The sequence below is a fragment of the Bos indicus genome, chromosome 3 (genome assembly GCF_029378745.1).
Source record: "Bos indicus isolate NIAB-ARS_2022 breed Sahiwal x Tharparkar chromosome 3, NIAB-ARS_B.indTharparkar_mat_pri_1.0, whole genome shotgun sequence".
Classification (NCBI taxonomy): Eukaryota; Metazoa; Chordata; class Mammalia; order Artiodactyla; family Bovidae; genus Bos; species Bos indicus.
This window is the reverse complement of record NC_091762.1, coordinates 1,004,519-1,026,055: the sequence shown is the minus strand read 5'-3', so window position 1 is coordinate 1,026,055 and position 21,537 is coordinate 1,004,519. Positions and strand designations below refer to the sequence as shown.

General features: G+C 44.3%; 1 protein-coding gene and 2 non-coding genes across 4 annotated transcripts in view; 2 read left to right on the top strand and 1 right to left on the bottom strand.

Annotated features, from left to right (window-relative positions):
* The first annotated feature begins 539 nt into the window (after positions 1–539).
* TRNAP-CGG (transfer RNA proline (anticodon CGG)) lies at positions 540–611 on the top strand. The gene has a single exon. It is a non-coding gene; the product is annotated as a tRNA-Pro (tRNA).
* Positions 612–1,279: 668 nt separating this feature from the next.
* TRNAP-AGG (transfer RNA proline (anticodon AGG)) lies at positions 1,280–1,351 on the bottom strand. The gene has a single exon. It is a non-coding gene; the product is annotated as a tRNA-Pro (tRNA).
* Positions 1,352–7,395: 6,044 nt separating this feature from the next.
* MPZL1 (myelin protein zero like 1) overlaps positions 7,396–21,537 on the top strand; it is an 81,844-nt gene continuing 67,702 nt past the window's right edge. Inside the window, exon 1 of one of the 2 annotated variants that reach the window (XR_011564704.1) lies at positions 7,396–7,663. Coding sequence is in view for 1 of the 2 variants with exons in the window: in XM_019986394.2 (XP_019841953.2) it covers positions 7,573–7,663 (91 nt within the window). In the remaining variant the exon portion in view is untranslated. The remainder of the gene's footprint in view (positions 7,664–21,537) is intronic. The other variant, XM_019986394.2, reaches the window with a different exon arrangement.

The following is a 21,537-nucleotide window of genomic DNA, read 5'->3' as shown; positions in this document are numbered from 1 at the left end:
TTTCCCGCTCCACCCACCCATGAGCGTCGTCGGCAGCCGAGCGTCTTCCGGCGGCCAAGCAGAGGCTAGGAATGCGGATGAGGCACGCTGCACACAGCCAAGTGCTCTGAGGCTGGTCTGAGCTGAGAGCGGCGGGACCTCCCCGCAAGTAGCGAAACTGGTGGCATGGGGACCCTGGGCTGCGAGCACCTGGCGGAGTCCGAGACGTCCGAGGGGCCCTGCCTGCGCCCTCCTAGCCCCGGCTTCCACCGCCCTGCCGCCCCCGCCTTCCAGGGGCTATCCTGGCTCATGGAAGGCGGCTTCCGGGATCTTGTGCGGATGGCCGCAGGCGGCGGCGCAGAGCCCAGGCGCCGGGAGATAAGACCGACCCCGCTGGGAAAAAATGCACGTCCCTTCCTGGCGTCTCTCTGGGTGGCGAAAACGTTTTGACCCGAGACCTGGGAAATGAGAGGAGATTGTCCAGCCGAGGTTGGTCGGGTGGTGCAGCTGGCGGTCGGATAAGGCTGAAGGGAGGCTCTGGGAGCGTTTTCGCCGAGAGCGGCTCGTTGGTCTAGGGGTATGATTCTCGCTTCGGGTGCGAGAGGTCCCGGGTTCAAATCCCGGACGAGCCCAGGTTTTTTTCTTGCATAAGCGGTACAATTTAAGACTCCCCCCCACCCCCCCATATGGCTCATTTAAGGGCTGAAATGAAACTATTCTAGTTCCTTGAGCTCAAACCTTGACCAAGACGACCAAAAAGTACTTTTCACGAAGTAAATGATCAAATGAGATCAATTCGTACAATATGTGGTCTTTTTCGTCTGAGGGCAAGATATGAATATGCTTTACCACTTTGAAACACACGTGCTCGGAAAAGAGACACGCCTCGTGCGGACCCCGGGGCAGCCCCGGAACACTCCGAGCGTGAGCGGGGCACGGAGGGTCGGCGGGCCCGGGTGAGCGGGCGCGCAGTCCGCCTCCCACGGTCGCGGTGCAGGCGGACGGGCGCGGGCGTGAGCAGATTTAGGTCGCACTTGTAGGCACCGGAGATGCCCAGCGAACGTGCTCGACTCTGGAACTGGCAGGAATGGGATGAGTCTTTTCAGAGCATCACATTGCTCTAACTTTCTACGTTTTCAGGTTATGTCTTTTAATGGTATTTGAACTTAAAGTGTGCTATAAGTTCAAAAGGTCTCAATTTTGTATTTTTCACCAACATGTATTTATTATATTTATAGATCTAAAGTTAATTTCTTTAGAAATGGATTTAATTCAAAGAAGAAGAAAAAAAAAAAAAAGAGGGCTCGTCCGGGATTTGAACCCGGGACCTCTCGCACCCTAAGCGAGAATCATACCCCTAGACCAACGAGCCGTCCTTCTCGCAGTCTTCCTGCCATCGTAAAAGCAGGAAGAACTACTGACTTCTGCGTTTCCAAGTGGTTATTCACTGTTATGTATTTATATTCCTCAGCTGTTTTGCGTTCTAGTGTAAACGGATTTTCTTCTCTTGATTTTTGAAAATCAGTAACAGAAGAAAACAATGGTGTCACTATCAGTGGAGTATTTATAATTTTATTTATATTTATGGCTGATAAACTGCAGTGAGTGTGTGGCAATTTCCCTGTGGCAGGTAGGTTCCAGATTCTCTCCCCTACTGAGTTCTGGATGTTGCACTTTCCAATAGTAGTAAAATCGTCAGTTTCTTGCTTACACCTTTTATCCTAGTGTTCAAAGCACCATCTTTCCAGCCTTGAGTGTTGCCATCTATGTGTTTTTACTCTATCTGTTTTCTTCAGCTGGAAAATCTGTTTCTCATTCTCTCTTTTGACCTTCTTAGAAAGAAATCCTTTAACAAATTAAAAACCAGTTGTATGTGGTATATAACTGGGTTGCAGTCTTACCTCTTCTAATCATTACTTGTTAGAGGACATCAACATTAGCAGCAGCACTGAATTCTACTACATAATTGGCAAACAATTGTTATAATTGGTGTCCAGTTGTCCCAGTATCTCTAAGGCATGGTTTCTTAACTATATTTTATTTATTTCTAATTTTTTTCCCCAATGTTTCACATGTTTATTACTGAGCCCCACGGACCTCTAGTGAACAAACACCAAGAAGTCAAACATTTCGTTTCTCCCATGAGCTGTTCAGACAGCAGTGAGTTCACACTTCTGTGATTCAGTTACAGTGCAAGTGACCTTGCCATGGCATAAATGAGTGCCAACGGGTAAATGAGGCTCCTTAGAGGCCCAGCTTGGGTCTTCTCCAGTGTCTTTTCTCGGAGTTATACCTGATTTTATTACCAGTTTTCATTCAAATCCATTGGGGAATGGAACGATTCTGCTTTTGTTTTTGGTCAGAAATTGCTTGATCTTCAAATTCTTGTGAAAAGACATGGGGAGGAGTAAATTTAACTGCATAGAGGAAAATGGAGAAGAGAAAAGAGCTTTTTTCCTATACTTTAAATACTTAGTATTGAGGCTTATGCTGGCAAAGCTGGTGCTCAATGACTAATTGCTGAATGACTGCAATATGTTCCAAATCCCTTAAAACTACAAACTTTGGTACTTGGACAATCAGTATTTGTGAATTGTAACTCTAACAAATAACCAGATAGGAAACTACAAGTAGACAGAGAGACTATCCTAAATAGGCCTATTTATTTTATTTCATGTACCATTCATTCAGTTTATTCATTCGATTGCTCATTCACTCAGACATTTAGAGGCACTATGTGCTGTTATGGAGAAGGCAATGGCACCCCACTCCAGTACTCTTGCCTGGAAAATCCCATGGATGGAGGAGCCTGGTGGGCTGCAGTCCATGGGGTCGCTAAGAGTCGGACAAGACTGAGCGACTTCACTTTCACTTTTCACTTTCATGCATTGGAGAAGGAAATGGCAACCCACTCCAGTGTTCTTGCCTGGAGAATCCCAGGGACGGGGGAGCCTGGTGGGCTGCCATCTATGGAGTCGCACAGAGTCGGACACGACTGAAGCGACTTAGCAGCAGCAGCAGCATGTGCTGTTAACAACACTCTAAGTTGTTAACTTTCTACTTATGGTTCCATGTGAGTAAATTATAGTTCTGGGGTTCTAACATTCAGACCCCACCCTTTTGTTTTATTTGAAGACATCCTAACTTGAGTCTTCAGTTCTTCTTAGGTCCCAAAGCAAGGAGGATAAGAATACCCTTTAAAAATATTCATTAGTTCTAGATGTCAGCAGAGTTTATTCATCAGAACCTAACTGGAAAAAAATGTGTCCTGGACACTTAAGAAGTTTCTATTTCTCCTGGAAATGAGGAAACTACAAAATATAACTCGTTAGGTAAAATAATGTAATCACTTGTTTTCTGGGAACCTCCATCTCCACAGTTACCAAGAGGTCTGTTTTTATACTCACCTTTCCCACTTGAATTTATTATTAAGTTATTATCATTTTAGGGCTTTTATTTTTCCTATTTATTCTTCTCTAGTGATTGCAAGGGTTTGTCTTTTGTTCTGCAAGTGGCACTAGACTATCACATTTCCCTCCCAACGATGATATAGAAGACTGACAGTAACAAAACTCAGGATATCAGTTGCCCAGCTCACAGTGACAAATGTCACTCCCAGCAGGAGGAATGCCTGTGATATCTCTCCAGAGCACATCTTTCCCTCATAGGTGAAGCAGAAGTAGTACATAGGTGCTATCGGGGTACAGGGAGACAAAGAACCTTGAGGAACATTTTATCCCAGCCACAGTGAATGAAGAAGCTGGAGATACATTCTTCTATACAGTAAACCCTAAAGACTGCATTACCAAGTTCTCCCAACTTGTGCCTCTCTGCCCGGGGATACCAGGGGCACCAGAGGCACTAGAACTTGGATTTTCAGATTTTCAAAACTTTCCTAGGAAAATGCAATCCCTATCCTGGATTGGGACAGTCTCTGTAGAAATGTTAATGAAACTGATTTGCTGCTGCTGCTAAGTCGCTTCAGTCGTTTCCGACTCTGTGCGACCCTATAGACGGCAGCCCACCAGGCTCCTCTGTCCCTGGGATTCTCCAGGCAAGAACGCTGGAGTGGGTTGCCATTTCCTTCTCCAATGCATGAAAGTGAAAAGTGAAAGTGAAGTCACTCAGTCGTGTCCAACTCTCAGCGACCCCATGGACTGGAGCCTACGAGGCTCCTCCATCCATCTGATTTAGCTCCAGATAAATCTTTCTCAGTGTGGCCTGGATTCATCTTTGACTCTATCTGATAGCCATCAAATCTCAGTTCTCCTGGAATAGCTTGCTATCACCACCCACAGATGACAGCATTCCATTCTTCCTCTGGCAACAGATTTTAAACTACAAGGCAGGAGAGAATACCACTGAGAGTACAGGAAGTGGAAGAGAATTTTACTACAATCACAAAAATGTTGGAAATTTTGGTGCCTGTCACTGTCTTTTCTACTTTTTCCATTAATTCCAGCTCTAGAAAATTATGCCCATATATATTTGCTAGCACTAGCTGCTCCTGGGTGCCTCTTATCTGATCTCTATTAAGAGAAGACTTAAAGCCCTGAGACGATCCCAAGGCCAAGCCTCCTTACTGTACTTACTGTATACTACATGAAGCAGGAAGTCTGAGAGGCCAGTGGATCTGTACACAGATCTATTATCAGACAAGACTGCTCATGGTTTTCCTTACTGACTCTGCAGGGAAAATTCTCTCCAAGAAGTCCATTCCTTTCAGAGGTAACACAGTCCATTAAAAAGACTTTTCTCATCTGATGGAAAGTCTTCAATTGATTCTGATTTGTATGCCTGGACTGACTGAGCTGAGAAGAAGGGTTTCCAGGAGGTAGAAGCAGGTCCCTAAGGAGGAGGAAGTTTGTTAAGTGACTCTCAAGTTCACAATAGTGATTGAAAATCCAAAGGTTGGTTTGTTTTCCATTTACTATCTCTACAGAAGGATCCAAAACTAGAATGCAAGGACTATGGCCGAAACAACCTCACATGATTTTTTCTTTGTAACTGTTCTCGATTAATTTAATAAACATTCATTCATCTATTCATTCAGCAAATATTTATAATCTACTTATGATCTCATAGTGGTTTTTTGTGGAAACACTTTGCCGCCCTCGCAAGTTCTGGTTTCATGGTAACCTCTCTCGTTGCTTCCTTGGGATCCAGACCTACATATCTAACTGCCTTCTAATTGACCATCTGGGTTTTCTCAGAAGTTTCAGCTGTGTTCAAGGCCCAGTTCATTAGCTTTCCTCACAGACCAGGTTCTCTTTCTGGGTTTTTTTGGTGGGATTTTTTTTTTTTCTTTATATACATATATATGTATATGTACATATATAAAGGTCCGTCTAGTCAAGGCTATGGTTTTTCCAGTGGTCATGTACGGATGTGAGAGTTGGACTATGAAGAAAGCTGAGCGCCGAAAAATTGATGCTTTTGAATTGTGGTGTTGGAGAAGACTCTTGAGAGTCCCTTGGACTGCAAGGAGATCCAACCAGTCCATTCTAAAGGAGATCAGTCCTGGGTGTTCATTGGAAGGACTGATGCTAAAGTTGAAACTCCAATACTTTGGCCACCTCATGTGAAGAGTTGACTCATTGGAAAAGACCCTGATGCTGGGAGGGATTGGGGGCAGGAGGAGAAGGGGACGACAGAGGATGAGATGGCTGGGTGGCATCACTGACTCGATGGATGTGAGTTTGAGTAAACTCCAGGAGTTGGTGATGGACAGGAGTGCCTGGCGTGCTGGGGTCGCAAAGAGTCGGACACAACTGAGCGACTGAACTGAACTGAACTGAACTGATATATGTACATGTGTATATGTACATATACGTATATATATATCCTTACACTTGGTACTGCTTTCTTATTTGTGAGTTCGCTTTTCCTGTTTCTCTCTGGTGAAAATTTATCCAGCCTATAAAATCCGCTTCAAATGCTATTTCCTTGATGCATCTTTTCTGGACACCTTGTGGGCCAGTGGTTCTCAGAAAAGGACGTTATTTGTATTGAAGTGTGTCATGGGCAGCAGAGAAGCTTTTAACATGACACATATCTTTGAGGATCACTGCCTGTTGGCCTTATATTTCTCCTTGATTCGACCTTCTCTTCAAGCACTGAAGAAAAATTTTAGTTCAGTACTTGCTTGCTACACTGACTGGTAGACTCTGTAGACTCTGTGCTTCTTGAGAGTAAAGCCTGGATATTCTAATTCTACAGCACACAATAGGTTCTCATTTAATGCATTTGTAGTCTTTCCAACATATGGCATTCCAAAAACACTTCATGAGGATCTTGCTGACAGAGAAATAAGGTGAAATGGTGTTTTCTTGTTTGTTTAGTTTTCTCTCACTGGGACTAAGGTAATTACTATCAGCCTGCCATACTACAAGGCTAGTAGGCTAAAACAGCAAAAATATCGGGAAGGCTGTTCATAAGATTGACTTGAGACAAAACCCTGAAATGAGGGGCTGCAGGGGAGTGCTCCTACCCTGCTCTTCTCCCCCTCTCATCCTAACTGTCTAATACTTGTTTCCTTCTCTCACACTACAGGCCTCCCACCTGGATTCTTCCTTTTCTTCCTACACCCTCATTCTTCTTGTGCTCCTGCCCTTCCATTTCTCCCTTTCATAGGGTGTTCTCATAAGGACCCTTCCAAACACTTTCCAGAATTTTTGGGCAACCAGTTAAGTGGCAGACACTGCTAACCAACTGGAGCCGGCTCAGGCATGGCACTTCAGAGTCAGGAGGGGAACTTGCCGATTTTGGATAAATCGAGGGACATTTACAAAAGCAAAACCCCATCCACACGTGCTCCAGGTAGCAGGAGAGAATTCCCAGTTCCCAACCCTTCTTAGCCATAAGTGGGAGGGGAAGGGTTCCTTAGAGGAAAGTCAGACAAGATGGAGACTTCTTTTTAAGCTATGAGATTTCTCAATTTGCACATAAATTATCTGAATCCAGGCAAAATAGACTTGGGATACACGGCAAGAGGGGAAATGTGTTCTATCTGGACGACTGAATCAGAAGTCTCTCCCCATCTCATTCCTTTTTTTTTTTTCTTAATTGTGTAAACGAACTGCTGGGTTTTCTCTAGGTGAGACTCAGAGAAACCAAGAAGAGCAGAAACGGAGGCAAAGACAATGAAGAGATCCGGGGGGCTGGACGCTCAGAAACGCAGAGGAGACGCGCGCAGGCCAGAGAAGACGGGCGAACAGCCACGCAGGCAAGCAGGCAGGCACAGGGCTCGGCGGCGGTCGCCTCCGACAGCCAGGGACCTCCACCGCTGGCAGGAGTCCTGGGTGGGACCGAGATGGCGCGGCCCCGCCTGGAGAGAGGGAATGACGGACAGTCGGTGCCTTCCAATCGCGTCCTTCAAAGTGTGCGGGGCAGGCCAATGAGCTGACTGCTGTGGCCAGCGCGGGGCGCAGGCCCCGGCACAGTGCTGGCAGGCTGTGGCTGGGGCCGCGAGCGGGGAGCGCGGCGTGGCGCTGCTCGCCGATACCGGCGACGACGAGTCCAGAGCCCTCGGCCAGGAGCCTAGCTAACCGGGGGACCGGGGCCCAGGGCCGCGGCGGCTGCGGCTGAAGGACGATGGCAGCGCCCGCCGGGGCCGGAGCACTGATTGCATCCCCAGACCGCCGGCGCTGTCTGTGGTCGGTGCTGGCGGCGGCGCTCGGGCTCTGTGAGTGATGCCGGGGCCAGAGCGGGGGCGGCGGGACCTGGTGGCCGGCCTGGCGATTGCGGGGCGCAGGGGTGGGGAGGGGGCGCGGCCTGCTTGCCCTGGGGCCTGGGGAACTGAGCTGACGGGCGGGGAGTGCGGGCCCGCAACCGGCTGGAGAGGCGCGGAGCCTCTTTCTTCTTCCTGGATCCCTGCGTGTAGAGGAGGCAGGGAGAATTTACCACTTTGGTCATTTTGGGGGGCTTTCTGGGGAGCGGGCCTGGCGGGCGGCTGCACTGTGCCTTCGCTGAGTCGCCCACCTTCTCCGCTTGGTGACTCTGGGTCGCCCAGGCCCGATTCCGGTTCAGGAACCCAGGCTTCTGGCATTCTCCACCTTTGGGAGTCGGCGGAAGGTTGCACTGTTTTCTTCTGTGGGGCCTTTGTTGGTTTGTTTTCCTGTTGAACGACTTTTGTTTTACCTTGTTGGTTCCATTTCCAGTGCTCTCCAATCCGTTTTTTAAGTCTCGGAGATGGAAGGGCCCCAGAGTTTCATATCTTACCTCTGTAACCTGCAGAGCACCAAGAAGAAATTAGCATTACTTCTGGGTTAGGGTGCAAAGAGCTGAAATACCACTGGAATGAGCTGGCTTAACAGAGTTTCATGAAATCCATAATAATTCCAGACATAGTCACCATAGTTTGACAAGACATAGGATATTAAAAGGCACATCTGTCGTTGTAAAAAAAAAAAAAATCCACATTTTTTCCTTTGCCAGATATCGTAAGTGAGATATAAGGTTAAAAACTTAAGGGTGGATTTACTGAATTGGATGAATTGTTTTACGGACATCTGCAGTGGTGTCTGCCACAGAACGTTTTTGTGTATTGTTGCTCTAAGCAGTGAACTTGTTGCTGTCTCAGAATGTGGTTAAGTTATGGTCATAAAGAGAGCCAGCTCCTAAGAAACCATGGAGATTTGTTCATTTCTTTGTTTTGCAAAAATATCAGTTGCATCACTATGTCTGAACATGAAAAACTCAATAATAACTTTCACAGAAAAGCCCTGTATGTAATTTTTGGAGCCAGGAAAAATATTTAATGAATGACTTCAGGAGCTATAAAGTATAAATGTAAAAGTCCCTTCACTCTCTGGTGGTTGATAGGTGAAGATATGCTTTGTATATATAAGACAATCCATTCTGTATAAATGTCTCTTCTGAAGGGGGGGAAATGGTTAGGAGCATGTGTTTTTTGTTGGTGGTGGTGGTGATGGTAATATTCCTGTTTTAGTGAACAAGTAGAAAATAGCTTAAAACTAATGTGTATCAGAAATCTTGTTTATTCAGACAGAATTATTATGCATGAGAAGCTGACCTCTGTCTTTACTGAGGACAAAAGCAGTGAGAGAAATCTTAAACTCAGAGTACTAAAAAGTAGCTGAACTGAAGAAATAAATATTAATAGATATGAATACAAAAAGATCATCAGAATTACATCAATACATACCTTGGACATAGCTAGCTCTTCAGTAATGGAAGATGAATGCTGATGTCTGAAAGTCAGCAGCTGTTGTTATTGGTCAATTTTAGAAAACGATTGAATGTCTCTTCTTTCAGGTTACCTTTTCTTGTCATGAATACTATACATAGCAGTTCATGTTTTACAGAAAGCCTTCTTAAGTTTGATCTAGATGCAGTTATTCCACAAACATTTACTAATCGTTTTTTAAGTACTAAGCACCGAAAATATTCTAGGAAAGATAGTCGCTGGCCTCACATAATTTGCAGTTCAGTGGGAGAAACAAAATGTGATAAGCAATAGAAGAAGTCTTTCATTAATGGCTTATTGTAAAAGCACAGAGGAGAGTCATCATCTCAGACTGAATTTCAGACTGCTAAAAGAAAGGGATGCTTGAATTAAGTAGGAATTGGGAGAAAACAGTATATGCAGATTCATGAATGAACCCGTTGGTCAGTCAGCATGGTGAGAGGTTGGAGTGTATAAGAGAGATGGTGGGAGTTGAGGCAGGAGACCCAGCCAGAGGCTCTAAATCCCAATGGACCTTGTTTGCCATTAATAAGGCTGAATTTTATCCTAAGGGTATAGAGAGCCTGTGAAGGATTTCTCTGACTATTGAGATGTGAAAGGTGTGTTTGAATGATGTGAGGCTGAAGAAACCAGAGTGTTATGTAAGAAACAAGAGCAGAGGATTGAAGACCTGAATTAAAATGGTGAGTTATGAAGAGAGGACATATCCACAAGCTTGTTAGAGGACATATCCACGAACTTGTTACAAAGTAAATTTGATGGAGCTTGGAAATTGATTTGATGTGGACTTAAAAGATGATCCTAAGTTTCATGCTTAGGAAGCTGGGCATAGTTCTGCAAAGTTATGCTTTTCACAGATGAAGAATATGGGATGAGGGAAAAGGAGTGTTGGAGGAAGAGGATGATGAAGTTACTTTTGGATATGTTGAGTTTAAGATGCTGCTGAAATATCTCAATAGAAATGGGACAGTTGGGTAGATGTTTCAGTTGGGTGGGTGAGAAGAAAGTTCTGGAAGGAGATATGGACCTGGGAGGCTTTATGTGGGTAGTAGTTAAAGCTATGGGTTGCTTGGATGAGGTCAGCAAGGGAGAGAGTCCTTGAAGGAAATACTAGAAGGCCAAGAACAGAGTTCTGGGGTGTATGGAACCTGAGAAGGAGACTCGAGTAAGAGAGGAACCAGAAGAGTGCTGTCTTGGAAACAGAGTGTGAAGTTTTAAGGGAGTTTTAACTGTGTTAGATGAAGAGTGTGAACACTTCAAGGATTCACTGAATTTGGCAATTGGAATGTCTTTGGTAAGCTTTAGGTAGGCTTGAATACACAGAACATGAAGAAGAAATCTCAGTAATTTGCACCACCCACTCCAATAAATGGCACCATCATCCATCTAATTGCTCAACCCAGAAACCTAGGATCCACCGTAATTAACTTCCTATCCTTCAGTCCCCACATCCATTCAGTTCTTCCATTTCCAAAATACCTCTAGGACTCACCCACTTTTTTTTTCCCTCACCTACTTTTTTCCGATTGGTCTACTCCTAGATTTTTGATCGAAATCACTGTCATTTCTTGGCTGTTACTGTGGTTAACAGTAGTCTCCCAGCTGGTCTTCCCATTTCCCCCTTGCGTCTTTTTAGTTCCTTCTTTACACAACCGCAAGAATGATTTTTATAAAAATGCAAATCAGTTCATGTAGCTTTCTTGTTTGAAATTCTTAATGGCTTCTCATTGCATCCTGAATGACATTCCAACTTCTTCCTGTGGCCTACAGATCTCTACATGATCTGGCTTCTGCCTGTCACTCTGACTTCAAATTTTGCCCCTTGCTCACTATATCCAAGCCATGCTGCCATCTTTCTTGGAGAAGGAAATGGTAACCCACTCCAGTGTTCTTGCCTAGAGATTCCTGTGGACAGAGGAGCCTGGTTGGCTGCTGTCCATGGGATCACACAGAGTCAGACACGACTGAGGCAACTTAGCATGCATGCATAATCTGGAGAAGGAAATGGCAACCCACTCCAGTGTTCTTGCCTGAAGAATCCCAGGGATGGGGTAGCCTGGTGGGCTGCCGTCTGTGGGGTCGTACAGAGTCAGATATGACTGAAGTGACTTAGCGGCGGCAGCAGCCATCTTTCTGCTCTTCGACACTCATTCCCATCTCAGGTCCTTTGCACTTGATCCCTGAAGTGCTCTGTCCCCAGAACTGCCCAGAGCTGTCTCATTTTCATCAGTGAGGCCTTAGCCTAACTGTCATTTCCTTAGAGAGGCCTTCTCCAATCACCCTATCCAGTGGGGTTCCCTGTTATTTCTTCAGTTCAGTTCAATTCAGTCGCTCAGTTGCGTCCGACTCTTTGCGACCCTGTGAATTGCAGCACGCCAGGCAATGGCACCCCACTTCAGTACTCTTGCCTGGAAAATCCCATGGACGGAGGAGCCTGGTGGGCTACAGTCCATGGGATCGCTAAGAGTTGGACACGACTGAGTGACTTCACTTTCACTTTTCACTTTCATGCATTGGAGAAGGAAATGGCAACCCACTCCAGTGTTCTGGCCTGGAGAATCCCAGAGACGGGGGAGCCTGGTGGGTTGCCATGTATGGGGTCGCACAGAGTTGGTCACAACTGAAGCGACTTAGCAGCAGCAGCAGCAGCAGGCCTCCCTGTCCATCACCAACTCCCCGAGTTCACCCAAACTCATGTCCATCGAGTCGGTGATACCATCCAGCCATCTCATCCTCTGTTGTCCCCTTCTCCTCCTGCCTCCAATCCCTCCCATCATCAGAGTCTTTTCTAATAAGTCAACACTTCGCATGAGGTGGCCAAAGTATTGGGAGTTTCAGCTTTAGCATCATTCCTTCCAATGAACACCCAGGACTGATCTCCTTTAGAATGGACTGGTTGGATCTCCTTGCAGTCCAAGGGACTCTCAAGAGTCTTTTCCAACACCACAGTTCAAAAGCATCAATTCTTCAGCACTCAGCTTTCTTCATATTCCAACTTTCACATCCGTACATGACCACTGGAAAAACCATAGCCTTTACTAGACGGACCTTTGCTGGCAAAGTAATGTCTCTGCTTTTCAATATGCTGTCTAGGTTGGTCATAACTTTTCCTTCCCAGGAGTAAGCGTCTTTTAATTTCATGGCTGCAATCACCATCTGCAGTGATTTTGGAGCTCCCCAAAATAAAGTCTGACACTGTTTCCACTGTTTCCCCATCTGTTTCCCATGAAGTAATGGGACCAGATGCCATGATCTTAGTTTTCTGAATGTTGAGCTTTAAGCCAACTTTTTCACTCTCCTCTTTCACACTCATCAAGAGGCTTTTTAGTTCCTCTTCACTGCCATAAGGGTGGTGTCATCTGCATATCGAAGGTTATTGATATTTCTCTCGGCAATCTTGATTCCAGCTTGTGCTTCATCCAGCCTAGCATTTCTCATGATGTACTCTGCATATAAGTTAAATAAGCAGGGTGACAATATACAGCCTTGATGTACTCCTTTCCCTATTTGAAACCAGTCTGTTGTTCCATGTCCAGTTCTATCTGTTGCTTCCTGACCTGCATACAGATTTCTCAAGAGGCAGGTCAGGTGGTCTGGTATTCCCATCTCTTTCAGAATTTTCCAGTGTTTGTTGTGGTCCACACAGTGAAAGCTTTTGGCATAGTCAATAAAGCAGAAGTAGATGTTTTTCTGGAACTCTCTTGCTTTTACGATGATCCAGTGGATGTTGACAGTTTGATCTCTGGTTCCTCTGCCTTTGTGACTATTTGTAGTGCCTAAATTGAGAAATTATCATCTTTTCCTGGGACCTTTATATCTTTGCTGTTAAGCTTCTATTTATAAAATCTTTTTGAATGCATGTGGGCTGCCATATATAAAGGGCTTCCCTGGTGGCTCAGACAATAAAGCGTCTGTCTGCGATGCAGGAGACCCGGGTTCAATCCCTGGGTTGGGAAGATCCCCTGGAGAAGGAAATGGCATCCTTCCAGTACTCTTACCTGGAAACTCCCTGGATGGAGGAGCCTGGTAGGCTACTGTCCATGGGGTCCCAAAGAGTTGGACATGACTGAGTGACTTCACTTGACTTGGGCTGCTATAATTTTTTATTCATTTATAACTTTACCTTGGTTCCATTAGACCTTTATCCAAGAAGAGAAAGATGGTTTCACTGATAAATTCTCTTTCAGTGAATTCTATTTTTTTTTCTTCCCGTCCAAACTCAGAGTCTCCTAAGAAATTAGGATCTTTTGTAATACCTTTGATCTGCTGTCAGAGCCTGTGGCTTGAATAGATTTCCAACAGCTGTGATACATTGTACCTAGTTCTTCAGTTCAGTTCAGCCGCTCAGTTGTGTCTGACTTTTTGCGACCCATGAATTGCAGCACACCAGGCCTCCCTGTCCATCACCAACTCCCAGAGTTCACTCAGACTCACGTCCATCGAGTCAGTGATGCCATCCAGCCATCTCATCCTCTGTCGTCCCCTTCTCCTCCTGCCCCCAATCCCTCCCAGCATCAGAGTCTTTTCCAATGAGTCAACTCTTCGCATGAGGTGGCCAAAGTACTGGAGTTTCAGCTTTAGCATCATTCCTTCCAAAGAAATCCCAGGGCTGATCTCCTTCAGAACGGACTGGTTGGATCTCCTTGCAGTCCAAGGGACTCTCAACAGTCTTCTCCAACACCACAGTTCAAAAGCATCAATTCTTCGGCGCTCAGCCTTCTTCACAGTCCAACTCTCACATCCATACATGACCACTGGAAAAACCATAGCCTTGACTAGATGGACCTTTGTTGGCAAAGTAATGTCTCTGCTTTTCAATATGCTATCTAGGTTGGTCATAACTTTCCTTCCAAGGAGTAAGCGTCTTTTAATTTCATGGCTGCAGTCACCATCTGCAGGGATTTTGGAGCCCAGAAAAATAAAGTCTGACACTGTTTCCACTGTTTCCCCATCTAGTTCCCATGAAGTGATGGGACCAGATGCCATGATCTTTGTTTTCTGAATGTTGAGCTTTAAGCCAACTTTTTGACTCTCCACTTTCACTTTCCTCAAGAGGCTTTTGAGTTCCTCTTCACTTTCTGCCATAAGGGTGGTGTCATCTGCATATCTGAGGTTATTGATATTTCTCCCAGCAATCTTGATTCCAGCTTGTGCTTCTTCCAGCCCAGCGTTTCTCATGATGTACTCTGCATATAAGTTAAATAAGCAGGGTGACAGTATACAGCCTTGACGTACTCCTTTTCCTATTTGGAACCAGTCTGTTGTTCCATGTCCAGTTCTAACTGTTGCTTCCTGACCTGCATACAGATTTCTCAAGAGGCAGATCAGGTGGTTTGGTATTCCCATCTCTTTCAGAATTTTCCACAGTTTATTGTGATCCACACAGTCAAAGGCTTTGGCATAGTCAAGAAAGCAGAAATAGATGTTTTTCTGGAACTCTCTTGCTTTTTCCATGATCCAGAGGATGTTGGCAATTTGATCTCTGGTTCCTCTGCCTTTTCTAAAACCAGCTTGAACATCAGGAAGTTCACGGTTCACATATTGCTGAAGCCTGGCTTGGAGAATTTTGAGCATTACTTTACTTGCATGTGAGATGAGTGCAATTGTGCGGTAGTTTGAGCATTCTTTGGCATTGCCTTTCTTTGGAATTGGAATGAAAACTGACCTTTTCCAGTCCTGTGGGTTTAACTAATTGGGGTTAGAGATACAATATGTCTTTGCTGAGCCTGGGTTATTTATTGTTGTAGATGAGATTGACCCATAGAATGAAATCCATGACTTAAGCTTGTTAGTACTGTGCTGTAATCAACTAAACAAATGTTGATGAATTTGCAGTGAACATGGTCTGTACCGAGACTGTGATAGTCTATAATACTTTGGGATCTTGTGAGTTTGTTATGTGCAATTTAAAGTCATTTTTTAAATGCTTTTTATCAAAGTTAAGAAATGTATTCTTTTCTCGCCAAACATTGAACGTCAGCATGCAGTTATGTAAACTTAACCCTGTGCTTCTTCCAGATAACACTTGAAAAGATAAAGGTGCTTTATTGTAGGCTAAGCTTCAGTGAGAACTTGGATGACCCTATACCAGCCTGTTTCCTACAGTTATTCACATCCAGGTCATAATTGCTATATACCCTCCTCTGAAGGATATTGCTAGGAAACATAAGTAAAGGACTCAGCTTCCTAAGAGAAAAGTATGTTAAAATGCAAATATTTGAGATCTCCTAAATGGTTAAGAAGGGTAGAGAGAAAGTGAGTAGTTAGGAGGAAATTTTGAATTAATTAACCCATTATCTTTCTAGATATAGATACAGGTATATATATCTTTCTCTTTTCAACCACGTATAACTTAGAAGTTTGGATATAAAACTAAGTTCATGTTATTTCTTTTGTTCTGCTCTCATTAATTGAGTCTGTACCATATGCCAGGCCTTTGCTAACCAATTTATATGCATTATTTCATCTCCTTACAATTCTGTGTGGTAATTACTATTTTTATTAATTTTACAGATGGAAAAACTAAGAATCAGACAGGTTGTGTAATGTGCAAAATCATTTAGCTAATGTGTAGTAGAGTTGGGACTCAAAACTGCAAAGCATATATTTGCAACCACTCTGCATTATTATGGGCTTCCCTGGTGGCTCAGATGGTAAAGAATCTGCCTGCAATGCAGGAGACCCAGGTTCAGTTCCTGCATCAGGACAATCTCCTGGAGAAGGGAATGGCAACCTACTCCAGTATTCTTGCCTGGAGAATTTCATGCACAGAGGAGCCTGGTGGGCTGTAGTCCATGGGGTCACAAGGAGTCTGACATGACTGAGTGTCCTAATGAGTAATACTTTCACTTGCTGCATTATTATAGAATTTCTGCTTCAAAGTCTCTAACCACTTTTTCAGAGGTTTCCAGGATGTCTTAAATGTTTGCAAAGAATCCTTTAACTGTCCCAGGGCATCCACCAGTGTCCTGTGTCTGTGGTCACGTTTGTGCCAAGAGCCCTGTGCCTTGATGCTGCCGACTCCAACCTAGAGGACGAAGCTGCCATGTTGAAGCCTTCCTCACTGCTGATGCAGAATTGTGCCCTACTCCTCCCTAGGGCTTGTGAATGGTGTGATTCTTGTAGTTTCTCACTCTGCTATTGCTCCCTCTGGCTAGGACACAGCATGAATCCCTTTATCCAAGTGTCTGACACCGTATAAGGCTCAGAAATGTTCCTTGCCCCTCATGTGGACCAAGCCACTAAGCCTTCCCTCCTCACTTGGGCTGAGTTTCTCCCTGGAAGCTGTGCAGATCCTTCTGCAGTTAGACTCCTGGCAGGCTTGCCTTACAGGATGTCCAAACAGGCTCAGAATGTTCAAACCAAAGCTCCTCACTGGCATCTTTCCTGGCCCTTCCACCCCACTGGCAGAGGTTCTGTAGCCCCGCTGCCTTTCTGCCTGCCTCGAGCAGGAGTTCCAGCTCTTGTCTCTTAACTCGTAGGGACTTTTGGTCTGGATCACTTTCATCTGTTTGGAATTTATTCCAAACCCCCTCCCCCAGTGAATGCAAATATAGAAGAACCCTGGTAAGGCTTGATGAACTTTATATACTAGAGAAATTAGAGAATATTTTAATAATAAGCAAAGATGATGCTGATTTGTATATGGATTTCAGAACAGAAAATGCTGAGGGGCAATTTCTCATTTCAAATTATAGGTCCACAGTTTTATCAGCAATTCTGAAATCCCAAAAGCTCTGAAAACAGAAAGTTTTTTCCTAAGTTTGATACATACTCTTTTGGCTGCAGAATTTGACCTGAACTAGTAATAGACTATTTCAATTGTGATCCACTTGGAAAAATAATCATATGTTTCACCAAAGAAACATGTTATATGTTTGATTGTGGGATGCTGTCTTACATCCGACTGGGGCTGTTGTATAATATATAGTATATGCGTTGTGTTAATTTTGTGAAATCTGAAAAATTCTACCTCCTGAAACACATCTAATACATAAAGCTAATGGCTTGCTACTTAAAACACCTTCATTCAAACTCATTTCTTAACGTATGCTAGTTTGGACCCTGCGGCCTTGTCTTTATTCAGCTGATTTAAGTATGGGAATTGATGGAGGAGATGTGACTTTCTATTTTTATGATTCAAGTTAGACTTTTATTTATGTGACCTAGAACTTTTCTGCTTACACAGATCAAATAAGAATTTGGTGGGCTGCCCACGTATATCATTTCCAGGAACACTATGATCAACTAGCCAATGCTGCCTGTCTCTGAGTCAGACTATTCTGGCTACTGCTTTCCCTCTGCTGTTGCCATGGAAATGCACTTACCTTTGGCAGCTGAGTGCTGCCACTTGGATCCAGTTCCTTCCATTGCCGTTAGGGAACATCACATCAGTGTTAGCAGTTCGCTCTGTAAGTTCTGGCCTACTGAGAGTGGTCCCAGGACTCTTCAAGGATGCTGGGGCTCTCCTCACCAATTTTTTTCTCATAGTTATTCAGAAAGGCATGTCTTTTGGACCTGGGGATGGGTGATTTGTCTTAAATGACAATCCAAATTGGGAGATTGGAATGGATGTATATGCACTAATGATACTATGTATACAATAGGTAACTAATGAGAACCTACCATACAGCACAGGGAACTCTACTCAGTGCTCTGTGGTGACCTAAATGGGAAGGAAATCCAGAAAAGTGGGGGTATATGTAAACATGTAGCTGATTCACTTTGTGCTATAGCAGAAACTAACACAACATTGTAGAGCAACTACAGTAAAATTAATTAAAAAGAAGACAAATTCCCTCTAACTTTCCAATTTCCCTGAGCCTTTGAATCCCTTCGTCTTCATTAAACCAAGGCAGATCCGGCATTTCAAGCTCATTTTCTGTGGGCCACTTTTGGCCCATGTTTTAGCCAAGGGACCAATACAGACTGTTAGCGCTGTTTCTAATGCTCTTGAATTGCAACATTAAATGCAGAATATCTGTTTAATGGGCTCTTACCAACCAATTTGGCCTGATTCAGCTTTGTGTTCCTACCACCATTGTTCTGCATACTTAGTATCCATTCTACACATGTTCCTTGGATTTCTGTCTGTTGTTATTCAGTCACTCAGTTGTGTCCAAACTCTTTGGGACCCCATGGACTGCAGCATGCCAGGCCTTCCTGTCCATCACCATCTTTTGGAGCTTGCTCCAACTCGTGTCCATTGCGTCGGTGATGCCATCCAGCTGTCTCATCCTCTGTTATCACCTTCTCCTCCTGCCTTCAGTCTTTCCCAGCATCATGGTCTTTTCCAGTGAGTCGGCTCTTTGCATCAGGTGACCACAGTATTGGAGCTTCAGCTTCAGCATCAGTCCTTCCAGTGAATATTCAGGACTGATTTTCTTTAGGATTGACTGGTTTGATCTTCTTGCAGTCCAAGGGACTCTCAAGAGTCTTTTCTAACATATCCCTGAAAGGGTTACTTATCTCCTACAGCCACAGAGCTGAGACTGCGAAAACCAAACCCAAAACTCTCATCCTGAGACTGGCTGGATTACAGAGCAATTTGAGTTGCTCTGTAATCGATGCTCCAGTTTGAAAGCATCGATTCTTCTATCTGTGTGAATTAGAAAAATCAAGTAGTTCTTTTGGAGTGTAGTGCATCTCTTCATGGGTCATACTCTGTACCTGTAGGAAGCTTCTGTGCCTTGAGGCTAGTGGTCAGTCCAGAAGCAAAGAGGAGTGGTTGGGCTGGGTGCTGAGGACACTCTTCAGTGTCTTTCACGGCAGCTGCCTCAGGGGAGTCCATTGATGTTTCCGGGCAAAGCAGGGTTAATCCCAGGCTGGGGTATGCTTATCCTGGCAGAGGAAACTCAGTCGTAGGGGCTCGCATGCCCAGCTCTCTCAGGCTTCCTGCATGGCCCTCATTATGCTCAGTGCCCCACCTTTGATAGTAGGCACCTGTGAAGTTGCAGATTCAAATTGCTGTGTAATCCAGCCAGTCTCAGGATGAGAGGTTTGGGTTTGGTTTTCGCAGTCTCAGCTCTATGGCTATAGGAGATAAGTACCCCTTTCAGGGAAGAAGTTTTCTGGTCATTTATGAGCTCTTGAGTTGGGAATTTGAATCCCTGAGCTCATCCCATTCTTTCTGACTTTGTCTAGTGACTATAGGAGAAAATTAACCTACATCATTATCCTCATTAGTTTGACAAAAAATGTTCAAAAGTGTTATATACATGGTCATCCCAAACTCCTCCTTTTGTAACTGTTTGATTAGGGATATTCATTGGTGATGGTTTGTATATCTCTGTTGCCACATTTTGCCAGGGACTATCAGTGCTCTCTTTACTAAATGGTCATTAGTGCTTTAAATCTAATCAGAGTGGAGAGCCAATTCCCCAAATTCCAGAACCAATTCAGAAAATTCATCCTTAAGATTCTGTTCTAGAAAGAAGCACCCTTGGTACCAAAATCTGTTTTAGTCAGAATTGTCACAGGACCAGCAGGATAAATGGATGGGCGCATGGATATTTTAAGTAAATGAATCACACAGTGGTCTCCACCACTTTGGGGTTGTTGTTCAGTCATTAAGTCACGCCCATCTCTTTGCAGCGCCATGGACTGCAGCACGCCAGGCTTCCCTGTCCCTCACTATCTTCCAGAGTTTGCTCAAATCCATGTCCATTGAGTTGGTGATGCTATGTAACAATCTCATTCTCTGATGCCCCCTTCTCCTGTTGCCTTCAGTCTTTCCCAACATGAGGGTCTTTTCTAGTGAGTTGACTCTTTGCATCAGGTGGCCAAAGTATTGGAGCTTAAGCTTCAGCATCAGTCCTTCCAATGAGTATTCAGTGTTGATTTCCATTACAATTGACTGGTTTGATCTCCTTGCAGTCCAAGGGAAGACTCTGAAGAGTCTTCCCCAGCACCACAGTTTGAAACCATCAATTCTTTGGTGCTCAACCTTCCTTATGGTCCAACTCTCACATCTGTACATGACTAATGGAAAAAACACAGCTTTCACTCTATGGACCTTTGTCCTCAAAGTGATGTCTTTGCCTTTTAATACTCTGTCTAGGTTTGTACAAAAAAGGTCTTAATGACCTGGATAACCATGATGGTGTGGTCACTCACCTTGAGCCAGACATCTAGAAGTGTCAAGTGGGCCTTAGGAAGCATTACTAAGAACAAAGCTAGTGCAGATGACAGAATTCCAGCTGAACTATTTCAAATCCTAAAAGATGATGCTGTTAAAGTACTGCACTCAATATACCAACAAATTTGGAAAACTCAGCAATGGCCACATGACTGGAAAATGTCAGTTTTCATTCCAATCCCAAAGAAGGGCAATGCCAAAGAATGTTCAAACTACTGTACAATTGCACTCATTTCACATCCTAGTAAGGTAATGCTCAAAATCCTTCAAGCTAGGCTTCGATAGTACATGAACCAAGAACTTCCAAATATACAAACTGGATTTAGAAAAGGCAGAGGAACCAGAGATTAAATTGCCAATATCTGTTGGATCATAGAAAAAGCAAGAGAATTCCAGAAAAACTCTGCTTTTGCTTCACTGACTACACTAAAGCCTTTGACTGTATGGATCACAACAAACTGTGGAAAATTTTTAAAGAGATGGGAATACCAGACCACCTTACCTGCCTCCTGTGAAACCTGTATGGAGGTCAAGAAGCAACAGTTAGAACAGGACATGGAACAACAGATTGGTTCAAAATTGGGAAAGGAGTATGTCAAGGCTGTATATTGTCACCCTGCTCATTTAACTTACATGCAGAGTGTGTGCATGTGTCATATTCAGAGTGTGTCATGTTCAGAGTGTGTCAGTCATGTTCAACTCTTGGCGAGCCTGTGGACTGTAGCCCACCAGGCTTCTCGGTGGGATTCTCCAGGGAAGAATATTGGAGTGGGTTGGCATACCCTCCTCCGGGGGAACTTCCTGATCCAGGGATCTAACCATCATCTCGTATGCATTGGCAGGCAGGTTCTTTACCGCTAGCACCACCTGTGAATCCCATCTGTAGAGTACATCATGCGAAGTGTAGATGATACTACCCTGATGGTAGAAAGCAAAGAGGAACTAAAGAGCCTCTTGATGAAGGTTAAAGAGGAGAGTGAAAAGCTGGATTAAAACTCAGCTTTCAGAAAACGAAGATCATGGCATCTGGTCCCATCACTTCGTGGCAAATAGATGGGGAAAAAATGAAAACAATGACAGACTTTATTTTCTTGGCCTCCAAAATCACTGTGTACAGTGACCACAGCCAAGAAATTAAAAGATGCTTGCTCCTTGGAAGAAAAGCTATGACAAACCTAGGCAGCGTATTAAAAAACAAAGACATCACTTTGCC